The 21341-nt window shown below is 40.2% G+C and overlaps 1 protein-coding gene and 1 long non-coding RNA gene across 3 annotated transcripts in view; one reads left to right on the forward strand and one right to left on the reverse strand.

Annotated features, from left to right (window-relative positions):
* Nucleotides 1–18997, reverse strand: part of elp1 (elongator acetyltransferase complex subunit 1) — a 43679-nt gene extending 24682 nt beyond the window's left edge. Inside the window, exons 1-15 of one of the 2 annotated variants that reach the window (XM_062039859.1) lie at nucleotides 18864–18997; nucleotides 16382–16536; nucleotides 16157–16309; nucleotides 16004–16085; nucleotides 15850–15930; nucleotides 12859–12944; nucleotides 11297–11487; nucleotides 9120–9243; nucleotides 8803–8896; nucleotides 8507–8737; nucleotides 8275–8445; nucleotides 8114–8192; nucleotides 4036–4191; nucleotides 3856–3962; nucleotides 419–522 (exon numbers count right to left, since the gene is read on the reverse strand). In XM_062039859.1, the coding sequence (XP_061895843.1) occupies nucleotides 419–522; nucleotides 3856–3962; nucleotides 4036–4191; nucleotides 8114–8192; nucleotides 8275–8445; nucleotides 8507–8737; nucleotides 8803–8896; nucleotides 9120–9243; nucleotides 11297–11487; nucleotides 12859–12944; nucleotides 15850–15930; nucleotides 16004–16085; nucleotides 16157–16309; nucleotides 16382–16531 (1809 nt within the window). In that variant the 5' untranslated portion in view covers nucleotides 16532–16536; nucleotides 18864–18997. Of the gene's footprint in view, nucleotides 1–418; nucleotides 523–3855; nucleotides 3963–4035; nucleotides 4192–8113; nucleotides 8193–8274; nucleotides 8446–8506; nucleotides 8738–8802; nucleotides 8897–9119; nucleotides 9244–11296; nucleotides 11488–12858; nucleotides 12945–15844; nucleotides 15931–16003; nucleotides 16086–16156; nucleotides 16310–16381; nucleotides 16537–18863 lie in introns of both variants that reach the window. The other variant, XM_062039860.1, reaches the window with a different exon arrangement.
* LOC133645077 (uncharacterized) lies at nucleotides 201–10377 on the forward strand. Its single transcript, XR_009824889.1, has 4 exons — nucleotides 201–285; nucleotides 438–563; nucleotides 3835–4203; nucleotides 8305–10377. It is a non-coding gene; the product is annotated as an uncharacterized LOC133645077 (long non-coding RNA).
* Nucleotides 18998–21341: the final 2344 nt, after the last annotated feature.

A 21341-nucleotide genomic window follows, 5' to 3' on the forward strand; every position in this document is an offset into this window, starting at 1 on the left:
CAATGTATTCACATACCGGTACATAATTAATAACTCTATTATAAATGTAAGCATTTTTAACAAAATAGCAGAATTTGCACGTTTTCCTATCAAATATAGCAATAATCCCCAACCCTTACTAGCCATGCACTACAAAGAAAGGGGTTTGAAATGTCATCCATTTTATTTTTTGTCTTCCAGGTATCTTATTTTGAAAGAATCCCGCACTTGATTAAGCCTCTTCCATTATTGTGCGCAGTTACGGTAAACAAAAAATGCAGGGAAACAAGAACATTCTGCAATGAGGTGAGTTTATTTTGTGTGACAATACTGTCGTAATTGGTATGATACGCGTTTACAGTAACAGTTCTTCCCCGTTAATTCATATTCTGTTATTATGTCAGTCATAATACGTGTAAACCAGCCAAGAAGCATTTACCTCTCCCCCCACACTGCAGAGGGCCGTCTGAGCGCAGGGCACAGGGAAGTTGATGCTGTACCCACTGGAGTCACGCCACTCCTCCACTGATGGCTCTGGACAATCTGCACGAACGGAGAAAAAAAGAAAGACTTTAATTCCTAGAGTGAGTATGTAAATTGCTATTATATTCATTTAAAAAGATATGCATTCGCCATTTGTTACCAGCAGTAATTATTGTGCGTGTATATATACATGCAAATATATCCAGTTGTGGTCAAAAGATTACATACACTTGTAAAGTGTATGGTTTTTAGTACAGATGCTAAAAATCTAGCAAGTTAAAAACATGTAAAAAAAAATTATTAATGGAGATCGGATGATTTTTTTTTTCTTTGCCATATCGCCCTCGGATGTGATAATCAGGTTGGAGTAGTCACAAATAAGGAAGCAACACCGCACAAAAGTTTGTAGCACAACAATATTTCCTCCTCAAGAGGGTGGGTCCAGTGTCTAGTGATCCAGTAATTCTCAAACCAAAATGAATCCATTTAAAAAAAGTAAATAATAAAGTAATATATTGATCCATGAAGTTGCTCAGAAGCAAGATAGCACCTGCTGACAAGTTTGTAGTTGCCGACGTCACTCCCATCGCGCCGCGTTTTTGTGGCATCAAAACACACTTTGCTTAAATGCACACTCATGCTAATTGACTGTATTGTTTTTCATGATGTATTTCATATGATATATATCAGTGGTCCCCAACCTTTTTGTAACTGCGGACCGGTCAACGCGTGATAATTTGTCCCACGGACCGGAGGGTGGTGGGGGGTATGGTTTTGTTTTTTTTGTCATAAAAAAATACAATCATGCGTGCTTACGGACTGTATCCCTGCAGACTGTATTGATCTATATTGATATATAACAGGGGCAGGGAACCTATGGCTCTAGAGCCAGATGTGGCTCTTTTGATGACTGCATCTGGCTCTCAGATAAATCTTAGCTGGCATTGCTTAACAAGATAAGTAATAAATAATTCAGCTGGTAATCACAGTGTTAAAAATAACGTTCAAAATATAAAATATTCTCATGCATTTTAATCCATCCGTTTTCTACCGCACCTGTTCAAAAAGTCACATTAATGGTAAGAAGTATTTTATTTATTATTGGTTAGCTTCAGAATAACAATGTTATTAATAAAAACAATAAGAGACTTATTATACTCTAAAAATGTTGGTCTTACTTAAAAATGCACGCATCTAGTTGTATTCAGTGTTAAAAAATGTTATGTGGCTCTCACGGAAATACATTTTAAAATATTTCATGGCTCTCTCAGCCAAAAAGGTTCCCGACCCCTGATATATAATGTAGGAACCAGAAATATTAACAGAAAGAAACAACCCTTTTGTGTGAATGAGTGTGAATGGGGGAGGGAGGTTTTTTGGGTTGGTGCACTAATTATAAGTCTATCTTGTGTTTTTTATGTTGATTTAATAAATAAAAAAATAAATATATATATTTTTTAAATTTCTTGTGCGGCCCGGTGGTTGGGGACCACTGATATATATTATATGACGTACAGTACCATGTAAAAAGTCTGATCTGCCTACATAAATATTATTTCCAGCTGAGTGCAATTGATGTACCGTAATTTCCGGACTATAAGCCGCTACTTTTTCCCCTCGTTCTGGTCCCTGCGGCTTATACAAGGGTGCGGCTTATTTACGGCCTGTTCTTCTCCGACACCGACGAAGAGGATTTCGGTGGTTTTAGTACGCAGGAGGAAGACGATGACACAATGATTAAAGACTGACTTTTCATATACCGGTAGGCTGGTTATTTTGATAACGTACAGGTGAGCACTTTGTATTACTTTGCACCGTTGTATTATTTGTACTCTGCACGAATGCTGTTCGCCATGTCAAAGATGAGAAAGTTTGATTGAATGATTGAAAGATTTATTGTTAATAAATGGGACGCTTTGCGTTCCCAAACAGTCATCTCTGTCCCGACAATCCCCTCCGTGGTAGCAGGAACCCCTATATACTACGGTAATTACACATCAAAACCCTGCGGCTTATAGTCGGGTGCGGCTTATATATGGAGCAATCTGTATGTTCCCCTAAATTTAGCTGGTGCGGCTTATAGTCAGGTGCGGCTTATAGTCCGGAAATTACGGTATAGAAACACAGTGATGGATCTGTGTGGTGTGTAACTGCATTTCTACTTGCACTGCAAACATAGTTGACTTGTTTAAAACTTAAAAAGCAGGGGCCGTACTTATCAAGCTTCTCAGAATTACTCCTAAGAAGTCTGCTAAGAGTTGACTTAAGAGTAAATAAATTCTTCGTTGAAAGCTGCACTTAAAAGTTAGTTATCAAGCGTCTTACTCACACTTTCAGCGAAGTGTAGGACTGAATCTTAAGTGTCACACTCAGAGCTGAATTACGACATTACTATGTGCCGTAAATGGAATTTTAGGTGACGTCATTTCTGTGTCCATAGAAATGACCAATCACGGAAGGGAATCCGTTGTCTAAGAATAAAGAAATATCTTGGAAATATTAAAGTGGACAATGGGAGTGTATATTTTGACAATAAACTACAAAATAATACAAAACAAACTAGTCCCCGCCGGCACTCACGCTACCGCTCCCTCTCTTCTCTCGCCCACACACTCACTGACGTCACTCACCTCACGGCCACACACATACGCTACTGTCACAACATTTTCTTTCCAATTCATTAATTAGGCAACTAATTTCAAACTGGTGTGGGTGGCTCTATATATACTAGCCCACTGCAGCCACATGCAGAAATCAACGTGGAATCGAAAAGTATTAAATCTGTGACAAAAATAATACCCGCTCTGTCTAAACGATACCGTTTGATCAGCTGCTCGTCATCAAACAAATCCAGAACATCGTTCCGCTCCCTGAATGTTCGCGCACGTCTCTCTCGCCTCAGTGCCATCCCCTGCTGGCAACTCCTAACCACTTAAGACACCTCTGAAGGTCTCTTAAATATCGTGGAGAGTAGGAGTGATTCTTAGACTTAAGAACGTTGATAAAAAGCTCTTATTCTTAAGTTTGAGAGTAGGACTAAATTTCGCAAATTCTCAGGACTTAAGTGTAAAATGGCACTCTAAGAAGCTTGATAAGTACGGCCCCAAGTGTTGATAAAATACTTTCTGCTGTGAGATGTTTGCATGTTAACTTCTTGTGCCAAAATGCTTTTTTTTTAACATCTTTATTAACACTAATTACATATAGTGCCGATAAGACTACCGATAAATACTGATATTGATAAGGGTATTGTATTGATAAAACCCTAATGATATACATCCCTAGTTGCGATATAGATTTTAGGCCATATCGCTCATCTCTACTATGATTTGATCTCATCTTCCATATTATTATTGTGCTCTAATTAGACAGAAGAAAAGTGTTGAGACTGACCCCAAAGCAGCTTCCTGATCTGCCCATCCTCCAGCTGAAGCGCCACAGTGTGTGTCCGGCAGCAGTGGACCAGACTGACCACGACGCCGTCCACTTCCAGCTGACACCTGCAGCGTCAAAACAAAGTCAGTGGATGAAAATCTGATGTTTTTGCTTGCAGCAGGTGTTCTGGTCTGGGACCTGACTGCAAGTGTGTCCGCGGCTTCCTGGGCGGGGCGCAGCATCATCAGGTTGGAGGAGGTGGGCAGCGGACCGCGGCCGGCGGCCACAAACAGATCGTCCTGCAGCCAGAGCAGATGCCGCAGAGACAGCGGCGCCTCCTGGTGGACGGCAGCTCTGCAAAAAATGGTGAGGCAGCAAACTGGCTTAAAGGGGAACTGCACTTTTTTGGAATTTTGCCTATCGTTCACAACATGACGATGGATATATATTTTTTTTCATTCATTCTAATTTAGAAGTAAACGTAAACAAAAGTCGGGCTTACAAAGGAGCGAATGGGAGGTCCTCTATCCTGCCCATAAAAGCCAATAAAAAAACGCGCCAACAATACTCCATTTACATGTCGTGACTTGAATATTAAACAAGTTTTAGTGATATTGTTATTATAAGCTCTAACACAGATGGACTATTTACAGCGGGGCTTGCATGCCTATGTTGACATGATCGATTGACCAGCTGCTTCCTCTTCATTTGCTCGTTAAAACTTTATTGTAGATCATAAATCATGCCTCTCACTTGCACAGTAGATGAGGACGTATTCCGACCAGTTGGTACACTTTGACAGCCCATTTAGACCCGGGAGTCGCAAGAACGACACGAAAAAACGCTTGGTTCCACCCCCCTTTTCTTCGCGAGGATTGTGAGTCATTCTTCGTCGAAACGGGAGAATAACAATATTCTAGCAGTCGGCATCCTAATGACAACAGACATTGTACAGTAAGTGATGTCTTATCATGTTTGTTGGCTCTCATGAAGTCTGCAGTGAGTAGTAGTGGGTAAAAAAAAAAAAGCGAACGTCGTGGTGCGTTTTTGAAATTGATGCGCCGCTGATGCTTAAAATGTTTTTAAAAATTAGGTAAAAATTAAATGTTATTATAAATGTGCATGTTACTACATTCCATATATACTTACATCATGTACAGTACATAAAACCTTAATGTACCGTATTTTGCGCACTATAAGGTGCACCTTCAATGAATGGCATATTTTAAAACTTTGTTCACATATAAGGCGCATAGAATAGACGCTACAGTAGAGGCTGGGGTTACGTTATGCATCCATTAGATGGAGCTGCGCTAAAGGGAATGTCAACAAAACAGGTCAGTCAAACTTTATTAATAGATTACAAACCAGCGTTGTGACAACTCTGTTCACTCCCAAAATGAATAAACAGCTGTTTTATTATTTCCCCCGAGATAACGTCAGTGACGTGGTGTTTTGTTTATCTTTTAACAACAGCAAAGTATAACATGTAGTGCAAATGGTAAATAGGTCGTATTTGTATAGCGCTTTTCTACCTTTTTTTAAGGAACTCAAAGCACTTTGACACTATTTTCCAGATTCACCCATTCACACACACACACACACACACATTCACACACTGATGGCGGGAGCTGCCATGCACGGCAGGAGCAAGAGTGAAGTGTCTTGATCAAGGACACAACAGATGTAACTAGGATGGTAGAAGGTGGGGATTGAACCAGTAACCCTCAGATTGCTGGCACGGCCACTCTACCAACTTCGCCACGCCGTCCCCCAGCCCATCACTACCATCAATCTGTCAATCCTTTCCGTGTCCGGGCCAGTAAGGTTCCCCGTGTTGAGTCAAATCAAGCCGCTCCTGATGGTGCCCTTGCGTCAATTCCTTTAAGTTTCAGCTTTGCAACATTTATATCACATAGTGGAGGGGAACTTTTCCCTGATTCAATAAACACGTACAAAACAGTGATAAATAATGATAAATGGGTGGTACTTGTACAGCGCTTTTCTACCTTCAAGGTACTCAAAGCGCTTTGACAGTATTTCCACATTCACCCATTCACACACTGATGGCGGAAGCTGCCATGCAAGGCGCTAACCAGCACCCATCAGGAGCAAGGGTGAAGTGTCTTGCCCAAGGACACAACGGACGTGACTAGGATGGTAGAAGGTGGGGATTGAACCCCAGTAACCAGCAACCCTCCGATTGCTGGCACGGCCACTCTACCAACTTCGCCACGCCGTCCCCAATCAAATCAAACGTTAGTGCAATCACAATATAGTAACACTCGAAATAGTGCAGAGCAATAACAATATCAATAACTCAACGTTGCTCAAACGTTAATGTCACACAACACAACACACAAAATAAACATGTAAAGCTCACTTTATAAAGTTATTCCTCATTCATGAATCCCTCGAATTCTTCTTCTTCAGTGTCCGAATTAAACAGTTGGGCGGATACGGCATCCAATATGCCCGGCTCCGTCTCGTCGAAGTCGTCATTAATCGAGTCAGTGTCGCTGCTGCTCTATTCCCGTGTTCTACTGCGTGACTGATCGTCTTAAAGGCCTACTGAAAGCCACTACTACCGACCACGCAGTCTGATAGTTTATATATCAATGATGAAATCTTAACATTGCAACACATGCCAATACGGCCGGGTTAACTTATAAAGTGCAATTTTAAATTTCCCGGGAAATATCCGGCTGAAAACGTCTCGGTATGATGACGTTTGCGCGTGACGTCACGGATTGAGCGGAAGTATTGGGACACCATTGTGTCCCAATACAAACAGCTCTGTTTTCATCGCAAAATTCCACAGTATTCTGGACATCTGTGTTGGTGAATCTTTTGCAATTTTTTTAATGAACAATGAAGACAGCAAAGAAGAAAGCTGTAGGTGGGATCGGTGTATTAGCGGCTGGCTGCAGCAACACAACCAGGAGGACTTTGAGTTGGATAGCAGACGCGCTACCGTGAGTACGCAGCTTTGGCTTCCAAACATTTGATCGCTTGCTCGTCCGTGCGTGCCGCTATGTGCATGTCACGTACGTAACTTTGGGGAAATATATGTGCTGTATGAACTTTGCGGAAGTGAACGGTACTTTGGGCTGTGGGATAGAGTGTGTTGTGCAGGTGTTTGAGTTGTATTGGCGGGTTATATGGACGGGAGAGGGGAGGTGTTTGTTATGCGCGATTAATTTGTGGCATATTAAATATAAGCCTGGTTGTGTTGTGGCTAATAGAGTATATATATGTCTTGTGTTTATTTACTGTTTTAGTCATTCCCAGCTGAATATCAGGTCCCACCCGCCTCTCACAGCATCTTCCCTATCTGAATCGCTTCCACTGCCCTCTAATCCTTCACTTTCACTTTCCTCATCCACAAATCTTTCATCCTTGCTCAAATTAATGGGGTAATCGTCGCTTTCTCGGTCCGAATCGCTCACACTGCTGGCGTCCATGATTGAAAACAATGTGCAAATGTGAAGCGCTCTTAAACCTGTGACGTCACGCTACTTCCGGTACAGGCAAGGCTTTTTTTTATCAGCGACCAAAAGTTGCGAACTTTATCGTCGATGTTCTCCACTAAATCCTTTCAGGAAAAATATGGCAATATCGCGAAATGATCAAGTATGACACAGAATGGACCTGCTATCCCCGTTTGAATAAGAAAATCTCATTTCAGTAGGCTTTTAAGTTTAAACTCTGCGTCGTAAGCGTGTCTCTTAATAGGAGCCATTTTGGGGTCTTTACATAAACAAACAATTGGAAATGAAACGGCACGCCTCGCGCAGTCATATCCCAGCATGCACCGCGCGCTTCTCCTTCTTCTACAGGGGCGGCTGCTTACTGTAGAAGAAGAATGAAAATGAAGACGGGGGAAAATGAAGTCGGCAGCTGCTTACCGTAGTTGCGATTGATTGAAACTTTTACCTGTTGGAGGCTCAATATTGGTCCATATATAAGGCGCACCAGATTATAAGGCGCACTTGTCAGCTTTTGACAAAATTGGAGGTTTTTAGGTGCGCCTTAAAGTGCGGAAAATACGGTAAGTGTATGGATGTTTAAGGGCTTCATAGGCAGAATAGAGCGGCTCACATGGGCTCCATTGTAAGAACACTTTTGATCGCATTTATTTAATATTTAGAATGCGTTAAAAACAACACATCCGTCGTCATGTCTTTCATAATGATTGTGAACAGAACAGAAAGATTAATTCAATCTCTCATTAGTATCTGAAACCCAAAGAGTTCTGATATGTTAGTTTTGTTACCTGAAGGTTTTTTTGAGGACCAAGGCACGACACACAGTCCGGAATCCGTTCCCCACTTTGTCAGGTTGTTCTCCTGAATCTGCTCCATCAGAACATGTTAGCTTCATTTATTAACAATATTATTTCTTTACAATCACCGCTCGCTCTGTGTTGTGACCCACCTTGGCTAAAGACCGATATGTTTCCATCAGCAGTGAATGTCGCCAGCTGATTGGTCCCCTCAGGCCGGCAGAGGAACGTCACCTGGTTGACCGCTGAGCTCAGCTGCACCTCAAAGGAACACATGGGAGGAGGGACCACAGTCTGCCTGAAGGTGGTCACCAGGACCTTATCTGGAGGAGGGTTAGAACTATCAACCTTTCCTCCGCTTCCTCTCATCCCATTGGTTCTCACCTCCATCAATTACAGCCACGTTGGCGTTATCCGTAGCATCCAGCCCCGGGCTCCTCTCTGTCGTCCAACCCCAGTCGTAGGTGAGGCTGCCCCAGTCACGAGTCACCAAATGGAGCCGCAGGGGCCGCTCGGGGTCCCAGCACACGCACGCCGGAGCTTTTTGGGGGTCTTTGCCAAAGTCCAAGCTCTGCTTAAGGTACCAGTGGTAGTTACCCACCGTCCACAGCTGGACTGCCGGAAGAAGACAGACATTAGTCGCTTTTTGTCTTCTGCACCGGACACTGGACTGGACTCACCACAAGTGTTGACGTGTCCGTGCTCCCCCGCTGTCAAATCCTCTAACCAGATTGCAAGGACAGTGGAGTCATTGTTCCACAGCAGCTCCTTCACCTGCAAGAAAAATATCATCATCATGGATCTTGAATTGTCATTATTAAGAAGCACAGTTGACATGAATCTGACAGGTGTGAAAGTTAGCATTAGCACACAAGAGGCAAGAAGGATCCGGCGCCTTGAATGTTATGCAATATCTATTGATGGGTGCTCACGCCCACTGGAATAGGCTCCGCCCCCCTGACCCTAAACCGGTTAGGTGGTCTCGAAGTCAACCTGCCTTGGCCTGGTCTTTGTTGAGTGGCAGCGTGAAGTCTCCGTGCAGCAGGCCGTTCTTTTCCATGAAGACCACACTGTGCTTGTTGGGGTGGCGCTGGGTGCTCGCCATCAGGCTGCCGGAGGGTCTGAAACATGGAGACTCCTTCACATGGGTTGACTGGGAACAGTCCAGGAGGGCGATCCTCACACGTCTGCTAATATAATGCCACCTCAACTTAAAACCTCTAAAGGCTTAGTGGCCACATGCGTGGACAGCACCTTTTAGCTCTTATTTCCAAAATTGTGTACACTACTGAATTGGGGTCTTATGGCCACTTATGTGGACAGTTATACTGCCATCTGTTGGTGTCAGAAGAGTATAACATACAATGGATTTTGGGAAAAAAAGTGTAAAAATAAGAATTAGCATGTCACTAAACATGAAGTACACGTTTGTGTACTTATGGACTAAGTACATCATATCAAAAGATAATTCTTAGTTTTTATTCCAATAAGCCCAAATAGCAAAGAGAAATTAAAAAAAACATGTAAACAAACAGCTCGGGCCTTAAGAGGTTTTAAAAGGGGAACTGCTTTTGCTTATCGTTCACAATGCTCATGAGAGACCAGAAGACAAAAAGCTTCTTTTTTTTTGCATTATAAAAAATCTCGTTCTAGGTGGTAAGCAATGCAGCTAATAGGAGCAATCAATTCTGCCTCTAAGTCACTTTAAAAATGCATTCAAAAACAGTGAACAATCCTTCATTTACGTTCTGTAACCTAAGCTGTTGTGACATTGTTATTGTTTAAGCTAACCCGGAGGAACACTTTTTCTAGTGTAGTAACACATTGTCTTATGACAGCATGCTATTATTTACCATGAATTGATTAACGTGGACCCCTACTTAAACAAGTTGAAAAACTTATTGGGGTGTTACCATTTAGTGGTCAATTGTACAGAATATGTAATGTACTGTGCAATCTACTAATAAAAGTTTCAATCAATCAATGCGACGGTGTTAGCTGTAAGCGCGCTACTGCGTGAACAGCTAAATAGCTTTTGAGTTTGTAATGCACAACAATGCGATAGGACACCACTCTGTACACTGCAAAAAGTCAGTGTTCAAAAACAAGAAAAAAAAATACCAAAATTAGGTGTATTTTATTCGAACTAAGCAAAATTATCTGCCAATAGAACAAGAAAATTCAGCTTGTCAAGACTTTCCAAAACATGCAAAATTAGCTAACCTCAATTAACCCAAAAATGCCTTAAAATAAGTATATTCTCACTAATAACAAGTGCACTTTTCTTGGTAGAAAAAAAAAGAGACCTTTTTGCTCAATATGTTGAAAAATATTCTTAAATCAAGTAAATGCTAGTGCCATTATCTTGACATAATGATATGCGCTCGGCATCATGGTTTTGTTTCATGCTTGAAGTGAGAAATTATTACTTTAAAAAAAAAGTTTTATACTTGTGAGTGTAAATGACACAGCTTTGCAACAGTTGATATTCTAATTTCAAGCATGTTTTACTCAATATAGGTCATAAAATCTCAGCAACAAGCTGTAATATCTTACTGAGATAATTTAAGACCAAAACCCTTAAAACAAGTGAAACACTAACATAAAATCTGCTTGAAATTGTAACTAATATTGACACTGTTGTTGATAATATTCATTTTTGTTTCACTACTTTTGGTTTGTTCTGTGTCGTGTTTTTGTCTCCTCTCAATTGCTCTGTTTATTGCAGTTCTGAGTGTTGCTGGGTCGGGTTTGGTTTTGGAATTGGATTGCATTGTTATGGTATTGCTGTGTATCGTTTTGTTGGATTGATTAATTAAAAAAAAAAAAGGAAAATAAATAAATTTAAAAAAAATAGATTTTTGAAAAATGAGAATCGATACTGAATCGCACAACGTGAGAATCGTGATTTAAATTTGAATCGATTTTTTCCCACACCCCTATTGTTTTCCTTACAATATTTGACTAAAAGAAAGTTGTTTTTTTTAAAAGGCATATTACGTGTTAAAATCGTGCTGTTTTAGGCAGAGCCAAGCACTGATTGAATTGATTTCTATTCAATGGTAGATGTTGATTTGAGATCCAAGTGTTTTCGTTAAGGGCTCCGTCATAGAACCGATTAAGGTCGTACGTTGAGGTATTCCTGTATAAAGCTTTAAAAAAAGCGTTCCTCACTTCCAGCACAGTGCCTGCTCCAGGCCGTCGACGGGCTCACTGGTGGCCTGCAGGACGCCTTCTCTGTTCCACACTCGGACCTTCCGGGCTCCGGTTTGAGGACAGACGGCGCTGACGGCAAACAGCTGTCCGTCACCTCGCCACGTCACCCGAGGCCTGCGGTCGTCCCATTCAGGAGCGGGCTTGACTTCCTGCAAGTATGTCCACACACTCAAGTTAGGTGACCATCCATACAGCTGCTGTATGGGGAGCTGCTATCTGCCCATTTGATTTACTTAAAAGTTAAAGTACCAACGATTGTCACACACACACACTAGGTGTGGCGAAATTATTCTCTGCATTTAACCCATCACCCTTGATCAGCCCCTGGGAGGTGAGGGGAGCAGTGAGCAGCAGCGGTGGCCGTGCCCGGGAATCATTTTTGGTGATTTAACCCCCAATTCCAACCCTTGATGCTGAATGCCAAGCAGGAAGGTAATGGGTCCCATTTTTATAGTCTTTGGTATGACTCGGGGTTTGAACTTTATTTGACTTGTACATAATTGTAAATAATTTGTCTTAATAAATAGTACGTTCATACCTGTGAGACAAATAGTCTCACAGGTATGAATCCAGCAGAAATCAAGCAGGAAGATGCTTTGACAAGACGTGACGTACTGAAAAATAGGCATTTTAGGGCTATTTATGGGTGCATGCATTATTTTTTAATAACTGTATAATATACTGTACTTTAGGGGTGTGAATCTTTGCGCACCACACGGTTCGATTCAAAGCGATTTTCGATTTAATATCAATACTTTTGAATCACATTGGGTGCCAGTTCTATGATTAACTAAATTTTTCCATAAAATACATAAACCGCTCTGATAAATTTCTATATAACTTAAAAGAAAACCGGTTTTGTTCAATAAAATTCAACCCAAACATTTACCGGTAATAATGTCAAATACAAATACGGCAACAACCTACTCAGTGGCCTAGTGGTTAGAGTGTCCGCCCTGAGATCGGTAGGTTGTGAGTTCAAACCCCGGCCGAGTCACACCAAAGACTATACAAATGGGACCCATTACCTCCCTGCTTGACACTCAGCATCAAGGGTTGGAATTGGGGGTTAAATCACCAAAAATGATTCCCGGGCATGGCCACCGCTGCTGCTCACTGCTCCCCTCACCTCCCAGGGGGTGATCAAGGGGATGGGTCAAAGGCAGAGGACAAATTTCACCACACGTAGTGTGTGTGTGACAATTATTGGTACTTTAACTTAACTTTAACAAGAGAAGTATCCAACACTTCTCTTTTCTAAAGTAAATATGTAGAGCAGATATGATCATCTACATCAACAATATGATTTGCCTGAGTAACTGGACAGGACAGATTGAAAAAATTAAAAATAAATGTTTTTATAAATCCATTTTTTACTTTTTTTAATCAATTAAGAATCGTTACAAATAAAAATCGCAATTCATTCGAATATCGATTTTTTTTGACACCGCTACTGTACATGGACATACAACAATATTGTAAATACAAAACATGACGTGTGTCAAAGAAAAAAAAGAGACCTGAGTCTTTCTCTGTGCAGCTTGTTTGCCCTCCGAGCCGTGGAACTGAGTCTCCTTCTTGCCCCAGCCCACCGTGATGAACTTTCCTGCGTCGTAAGAGATTCTATTATTTCTTGTTTTTAACCGTCACACATGCACAAGTACAAGGTAACAAAATGCTGTATGGCATATAGAAGTGCAGTACACATGTCAGGGTTTCCCAAACATTTATTCTTACATGTGAAAAATGTTGGAACCACACAGGTAAAAATTATTGTAACTGTAACAGATAATTGTCTTCCACAAGAAAATAAAACATTTGAGTTTGGGATCTGAGCAACAGGCTTCCATAGATAGGCAGCGCACGCATGCACACAAAGTAGTAGTAGGTAGTACAAAATCAATATTCGTTTCCACAACGTTTGGTGACTATATGCCTGTAAATAAAAATGCATTTGCTGTTTTATGTAAATTTTGTTCCGTTAAAATCTCTTTGAACAACTTTAAAACGATTACAATGCTAATTTTAGTTAGCCTGTTGCTGGGCTCGTCCATTACATGTTAGCATTAAGCTAGAAGCATAAGAACCAACCTTTGTCCTGTATACCGTATTTTTCGGACTATAAGTCACTCCGGAGTATAAATCGCACCGGCCGAAAATGCATAATAAAGAAGGAAAAAAACATATAAGTCGCACTGGAGTATAAGTCGCATTTTTTGGGGAAATGTATTTGATAAAACCCAACACCAAGAAAAGACATTTGAAAGGAAATTTAAATAAATAAAGAATAGTGAACAACATGCTGAATAAGTGTACGTTATATGAGGCATAAATAACCAACTGAGAACGTGCATGGTATGTTAACGTAAAATATTATGGTAAGAGTCATTTAAATAACTATAACATATAGAACATGCTATACGTTTACCAAACAATCTGTCACTCCTAATCGCTAAATCCCATGAAATCTTATACGTCTAGTCTCTTACGTGAATGAGCTAAATAATATTATTTGATATTTTACGGTAATGTGTTAATAATTTCACACATAAGTCGCTCCTGAGTATAAGTCGCTATGAAAAAAACTGATTTATAGTCCGAAAAATACGGTAGTTGTATACAGTATTTACTGTAGTGTCGATTTAACATGTGCACTTCACATGTACTTTACTTTGAGTGCTTAGTTTTACAGTAACTTCATTGTGGAAACTATCAATAAACAACCCCAAGTTGGACGTTTTTCAGATATAATTTAAAAAGGACTGTTTATCTAGCAGCCAAACCATATTCAGTCAATAAACTAAGGATGTACAAAGTTACATTGTAGTAATACAATAAGCAGATACTAATAACACAGATTTTGTCTTTAAATATATGTATAACCGTTTTTGTTCTTCAAAAAAAAAATACATGCAACATATCCAATTATACAATGATGTCACATGCTCACCTTCCAATCTGTGGGAATACTGCATGTAAAAAAATATACAGTGAGTAACTATACAACTTTACATACAGTAGGGAAGGGATTCATATGGCCTCATTCCCGGGTGGACCTCGCGTGAGAGGGGGGTTAATCATTTTGCAATGCATTTGGCTGAAAATGATGGAAAGCGCCACTCTATATAGAAAAGGATGCTGTGGTCAAAGTTGTAATTGCCACAAAACATACAGTACATAGATATATTCAACACTCTTATGCCATCTGGCGGCAAATTCGTCACGTTTTATGTGTGAGACGAATGGGGCCGCATGAATCCCCTTCCTACTGTATTGTTCAGGGGTGTCAAACTCATCTAACATCAGGGGCCACATGGTGGAAAATCTATTCCCAAGTGGGCCAGACTGGTAAAATCCTGGCATGATAACTTAGACATAAAGACAACTTCGGGTTGTTTTCTTCTGCCGAAAATTTAATTCCAGTTCTTATGTGTCTTGTACATGTTAAAGCAGTGTTTTTCAACCTTTACTGAGCCAAGGCACATTGTTTTCATTGAAAAAAATCTCGAGGCACATCACCAGCAGAAAACATTAAAAAATGAAATTCAGCAGCCGATATTGACAGTAAAAAGTCGTTCTCGCAATTGTTGGATATGAATTCAAACCATAACCAAGCATGCATCACTATAGCTCTTGTCTCAAAGAAGGTGTACTGTCACGACCTGTCACATCACGCCCTGACTTATTTGGACTTTTTTAGTGTTTTCCTGTGTGTTTTAGTTGTAGTCTTGCGCTCCTATTTTGTTGTTGTCATGTCATGTACGAATGTACATTGTGGACGCTGTCTGCTGCTCCACACGCTGTAAGTCTTTGCTGTCGTCCAGCATTCTGCATTTGTTTACTTTGCAGCCAGTTCAGTTTTAGCTTCGTTTTTACATAGCCTACCCTAAGCTTCAATGCCTTTTCTTAGCGGCACTCGCCTTTTGTTTATTTTTGGTTTAAGCATTAGATACCTTTTTACCTGCACACAGCCTCCCGCTATCATCTGCCTATTGTGATCACGACAAACCATGTTCCCCGACATCTAAAAAGCAATTAGCTACTTGCTGCCACCTACCGATATGGAAGAGTATTACACGGTTACTCTGCCGAGCTCTAGACAGCACAGACACTAAACAACGGCACATTTGCGGATTATAATTACTGGTTTGCAAAAAATATTTTTAACCCAATTAGGTGAAATTACATAATCTCCCAAGGCACACCAGACAATATCTCACGGTACACTAGTGTGCCGCGGCACAGTGGTTGAAAAACACTGTGTTAAAGAATGGACAATAATAAAGAATCCTGATCCTTTGTTTAAAAATAGACCAAACACAACCCTAATTTAAACTAATCTCGCGGGCCGGATAAAACCTGTTTAGCCTGCAGGTCGTACATTTGACACCCCTGGTATGGATGGTTGCATTGACCCAATGTATAGAGTGCTAAGATAATATGGAAATACTTACATTCTAATTTACAGAATAATATATCAACTATATGCTTTTTAATGAAAGCCACTGTACCTTCACCAAAGTCATCCTGGTGAATTGCAAACTCGGTGATGGGTTCAAAGTTTTTTGTCATCATGATGATTGTTTCCTGACCTGCGAGATGTAAAATATTATGAATAATTAAGATATTCTATTTACATTGTTTGTGTGTGTGTGACATGCTGACCAGTCGTGAGAATCACCAGCTCTTCGTCGGGACTCCAGCTCATGGATGTCAGGCCGCTATCGACGCTGCCAACACACTCCAGCTGTACAAAGGCAGGAAATGAAAGTAAGCACCGGTCGGCCCACCATCGGAACACTCTGATTTGCAACACACCTGACAGGTGTTGAGGTTAAAGAGGACGACATCTCCGCCGGCGGTGGCCAAACACGCCGACTCAACTTCCGCCAGGTCCTGCAGCCCGACCACGGATCCGCTGCCGTCCTGCGGGAGGAATCCATCCGCCGTCAGGGAGGCCTCGGTCGCGACCTGCATGGCCAGAAAGGAGAGTTTGATGAAGAAGTCACCGTGACAACACGGCTATCACGGCTCAGGTCTTACCTGTCCTGTTTGAGGGTTGAACTCTGTGATGGAGTACTGGGAGGCGACCAGTAGCGTTCCAGTGTCAACCCGCACCGACAAACACTGCGGAGAGCCGGGGCCCTGCAGCGCTGAGGTCTGCAGGCTCTTCAGCAACTTTAAGTTCCTCATTTGAACTACAATGAAAATGTTTTGATGAGGGACACCATATTCCTGCACAATCTCACAAGAACAAATACTAGGTATGTGTGTATTCGCCGCATTTTCACCGGTTTGAATAATCCATAACTTTAATACTCATCACAGGAAAATGATACCTATATCACTGGGATCATCTTTACAAGACCGGTCTGATAATACTAGTTTGACGCATACTTGCCAACCCTCCCGATTTTCCCGGGAGAGTCCCGAATTTCAGTGCCCCTCCCAAAAATCTCCCGGGGCTACACCATCCTTCACTGGGCGCCGTTTCCGGCCGGACAAGAATAACGGTTACACCTCGAAGTCAAGCGCGGCAATCAGAACAGAAGAAGAAGACGAAGCAGAAGAAGAGACATGGCGACGACGAGTAAGAAGAAGAAGTACGCTTGCAAGTTCCAAAATGATTGGAAAAAATAATTTCAGTTCATCCAGGACAGTTCGAAGGGGAAGGGGTATGCTGCCTGCAAATTTTGTAGATCAGACTTCTCCATTGAACACGGTGGCCGAACGGATATAGTCGCTCATGAACGGTCAGAGAAGCACAAGGCTGCGGCAACGCAGCACCGGTCCCCGCCCAGTATTATGGGCCACTTTGCAAAATGGAGACCCGAGGGCCGTTTCGGTACGGGGGTTCCGGTTCGGAGGTGTACCGAACGAGTTTCCACACGGACATATTAAGTAGCGTAACGCACGTTGTGTAAACAATGCACATTGAGGCACAACACACGCCATGCTAGCAGGTAACGGGCTAGGATAGACTGACCATACATCCTCTTTTCACCGGACATGTCCTCTTTTGCGTAGCTGTCAGGACGGAGTTTCTTAAATGCCTCAAATGTCCGGCATTTTGAGTTAGGGTTGCGTGTATTTTCAATGTACGTTCAGGGTTAAGAAGGGGTTAAAAACAAAACAAATTGTGCGCACAGCGGCATTGGTGAGGGAGGGGCAGAGACAGAGAGAGTTATGATAAATCCGCATGCGTCGCCAGGCTCTGCTTTCTATCCATAGGTTTATCAGATTAAATTTTTTATTATCTATAGCAGGGGTGTCAAAAGTGTGCCCCGGAGGCCATTTGCGGCCCACAGCGAATGTTTTAAAGGCCCACGGCACATTCTAAAAATACTATTAAAAAAAAAAAAAAACATAACAAAAGTGAAATAAAAAAGCTTAAAGGTTAAATGTAATTTAGAAAAAGTTGCAATGTTGACTAATAAAACAAAGCTGGGTTTTTTTCTTTCAAACTGTCGTTGCTCAAAACATAATATTGAATCAAAATCAATGTTATTATGAATTATTGACCTACCCAAGGTTCCCATTACTTCACATCAAATATTCCACTAAGAAAAATATTTTTGGTGGACGATTTTGCAAATTTGGTAAATAAATAACGCAAAAATTTATATTTTGTTGTTTTCTTACTGTATCGAAAATGAACCGAACCATGACCTCTAAACCGAGGTAGTACCGAACCGAAATTATTGTGTACCGTTACACCCCTAATATATATATATATATATATACATATATATATGTATATATATATGTATATATACATATATATATGTATATATATATATATACACACACATATATATATATATATATATGTATGTATATATATATATATATATATACACACCTTTTGAATATCTCCCTAATTCTGAGGTCTCAAGGTTGGCAGGTATGGGGACACCATATTCCTGCACAATCTCACAAGAACAAATACTAGGTATATGTGTATTCGCCGCATTTTCACCGGTTTGAATAATCCATAACTTTAATACTCATCACAGGAAAATGATACCTATATCACTGGGATCATATTTACAAGACCGGTCTGATAATGATTGCAGCCCTTTGAGACACTTGTGATTTAAGGCTATATAAATAAACATTGATTGATTGATTGATTGATTGATAATACTGGTTTGACGTATGTAGTAAATGAATTCATCTTAGAAATTGTACACATACCTAACTTGTAACATCGACTGAACAGAAGTGTAAATATCATACCATAAAAACTTTATTTATAAAGCCCTTTAAAAACAACCACAGTTTAAAAACAAAGGGCTGTGCCTCCGCAAAAAGCAGAGAAGTAAATACTAAAATATATCATTTAGGTCAAATATACTGCATAGGTGACAGACACCACTCCATTAAGTCGTAAAAAAGGAAGGCTAGCTTACATTTTAGCTTGTTTTTTTTTTTGCCATTATCAAATCGACTGTAATGTAACAATTAGCTCCCCGTTTCTGTTAGGTGTTTTAATAAGTATGAGAATTAAAAACAAAACACTCACCGACAAGAGCAGTTGTTGACGTGAAGCAAAAGTAAAATCATCAACAACACCCATGTGGCGGTGTCGCGCCGGCAACCTTTAACCCCTGGCGCGTCTCACGAGATGGCTGCATGTCGCCCCCTGGCGTCTTGGAGGCGACACGGCGGCTGTTCAACGACGACAATGTCGACGTGACTTATAAATTACGTTTTATTAAAACATTTTGTACGTTAAAAATGTGTTAATAATTAGATTGGTTGTATTGTGAATATGTTTTACGAAAAAGACAGCTGTGTATTTTTATTTAGATTTTAATATTTCGTTGTTTAAAAACAGTATGCATGGCAACTTACATTAAATGTGTATTTATTTATTTATTTTATTTTTTTATTGAACAACAACCATACATTTATAAAGCACACAAAAGTCAAGGCACTTTCAACATCAGCGAAACATGTCAAGGAAAGAAAACAAAGCAAATACAGATAGAGTATTAAATAATAATCAAAAATATGAAGGAAAAAAAAGGACAAAAAGGGCTACCTAAATCACTTTAAATGTTTTTAACTAAGATATACATTCAAGGGATTTTGTACTCTTAATCATCCTCCAAGATTTGATTGATAATTGTAACCCATTAAGCCAGGGGTGTCCAAACTTACACACGAAAAAAATTAAAGCATGCGGGGGTCATTTTGATTTTTTTCATTTTCAAATCATAACAAAATATATAAATATAAAGGGTCTCAGTCATTAAAATGTTAAAAATAAGTCAAATTAGTATTATTTTTATTTATTTAAACGCTTACAGTAAATCTCTATATCAACTTCAAGTTGATATAACGTTTAAAAAAAAGGTTTTATGCCTTTTCTGTCAGAAAACTTTGTTTTTTATAGTAAAACTGAAATATGCAGTATTTTCCCCACCACCCAAAACATTCAGAAAGCAATGTTTGATGTGAAGTAATTGAAACCCTAAAAAGATCAATAATGCAGGACACCATTCATTATTATTTTTGATCAATCACAGTGAAAAGATAAATAAAATCTCATTAAATATATTTGGGATCCAAAAGGTCCCCTACTCATACAGTGATACATTTTTATCATATATTTGTTTTACTTTCAACACTTAAATTACGAGATCAACTTCAGATATATCTGTCCTGTTTGTTTTATGCTCTTATGTCAAAGAAAACATTGTTTTTATATGGCAACCACACAATATATGCAATATTTTCCACATAAAACATTTTAAAGCGAAATATTTGAAGTAATTGGAGCCTTTAATAGGTAAATTATTGATTATAACATTGAATTTACATTTTTTTTATTTTTTTTTTGAGCAATGGCAAAAAAAGCAAAATAAAGAAAGACAAAAGAAAAACAAACAGCCTGCGTGGCACCTTTGTGTCAACATTGCAACTTTTCCTCTTTAGATTTCACCTCATTCCACTTTTTTTAATGTTTATTTTTAATTTTTGCAATAGCATTTCCAGAATGTGTGGCGGGCCGCTAAACAATTAGCTGCGGGCCGCAAATGGCCCCTGTGCCGCACTTTGGACACCCTTGCATTAAGCCAATTAGAAAATGTAAGCCTTACTTTCATAAATCTACATTTATGTAGACATTTTTTTGCCTGGAGCGTAATAATGTGGACAAACATTTCTATGTTACAGTCTATAAAAATACCAAATTTGATCTCTTCTATAGAGAATGGGGACATCTCCACACCCTTGTCTCTGAGTCTCAGCCAATCTCTGATCTCCTCCCAAAACACATGCACTGTGTCACATTCCACAAACAGATGATTGACATCCTCTAGTCTACAGCTGTGGTCCCCAACCACCGGCGCCGGTCCGTGACGCATTTGCTACCGGGCCGCACAGAGACATTAAATAATTTATAACCGACTGCATTTTCTCCTACTTAACTTTCGCCAGTCCCACCAGAGACACCAATAAACTTGTCCATATATGTATTATAAAACTCCTAATAGGAAGTCGCCATTTGCTATATTTGTTACATCTTTGTCACATGGGACAATGCACAATAATAAACATAAAATGTAGAGGTGCCAAATTGTAGCCAAAAGCTAGGTTCCATCTGCAGTCCGCGACAGGTTGATGACCTAAGATCAGGGCAGATCAGGAACAAAGTGACCATAGGAGTTAATGTACATAAGGCAGATGGAGAAGTGCTAAATTGTTGCATATAATAATTGTGCTGAAGGAAAAAAAATCACTTCTCCTTTGGCCTAGTAAGTTAAAGTGCTGGTATTATTGCACATCGTCCTATTACATAAGTAGTTAGCAATAACGGATGTATTGACACGTGCAAAATTGGACCAAAAAGCTAACATCAGTGTATCTACGTATGAAATATTGCACAAAATGTGAATACATAACTGTGGAGGGGGGCGTGGTCTGCGGGCCTGCCGCGGAGCAGGGTGTGTAAGGACTAAAAGTTGGTGTGTAACCAAAATAAAGCAGTGTCCAA

The sequence above is a fragment of the Entelurus aequoreus genome, linkage group LG28 (genome assembly GCF_033978785.1).
Source record: "Entelurus aequoreus isolate RoL-2023_Sb linkage group LG28, RoL_Eaeq_v1.1, whole genome shotgun sequence".
Taxonomy (NCBI): Eukaryota; Metazoa; Chordata; class Actinopteri; order Syngnathiformes; family Syngnathidae; genus Entelurus; species Entelurus aequoreus.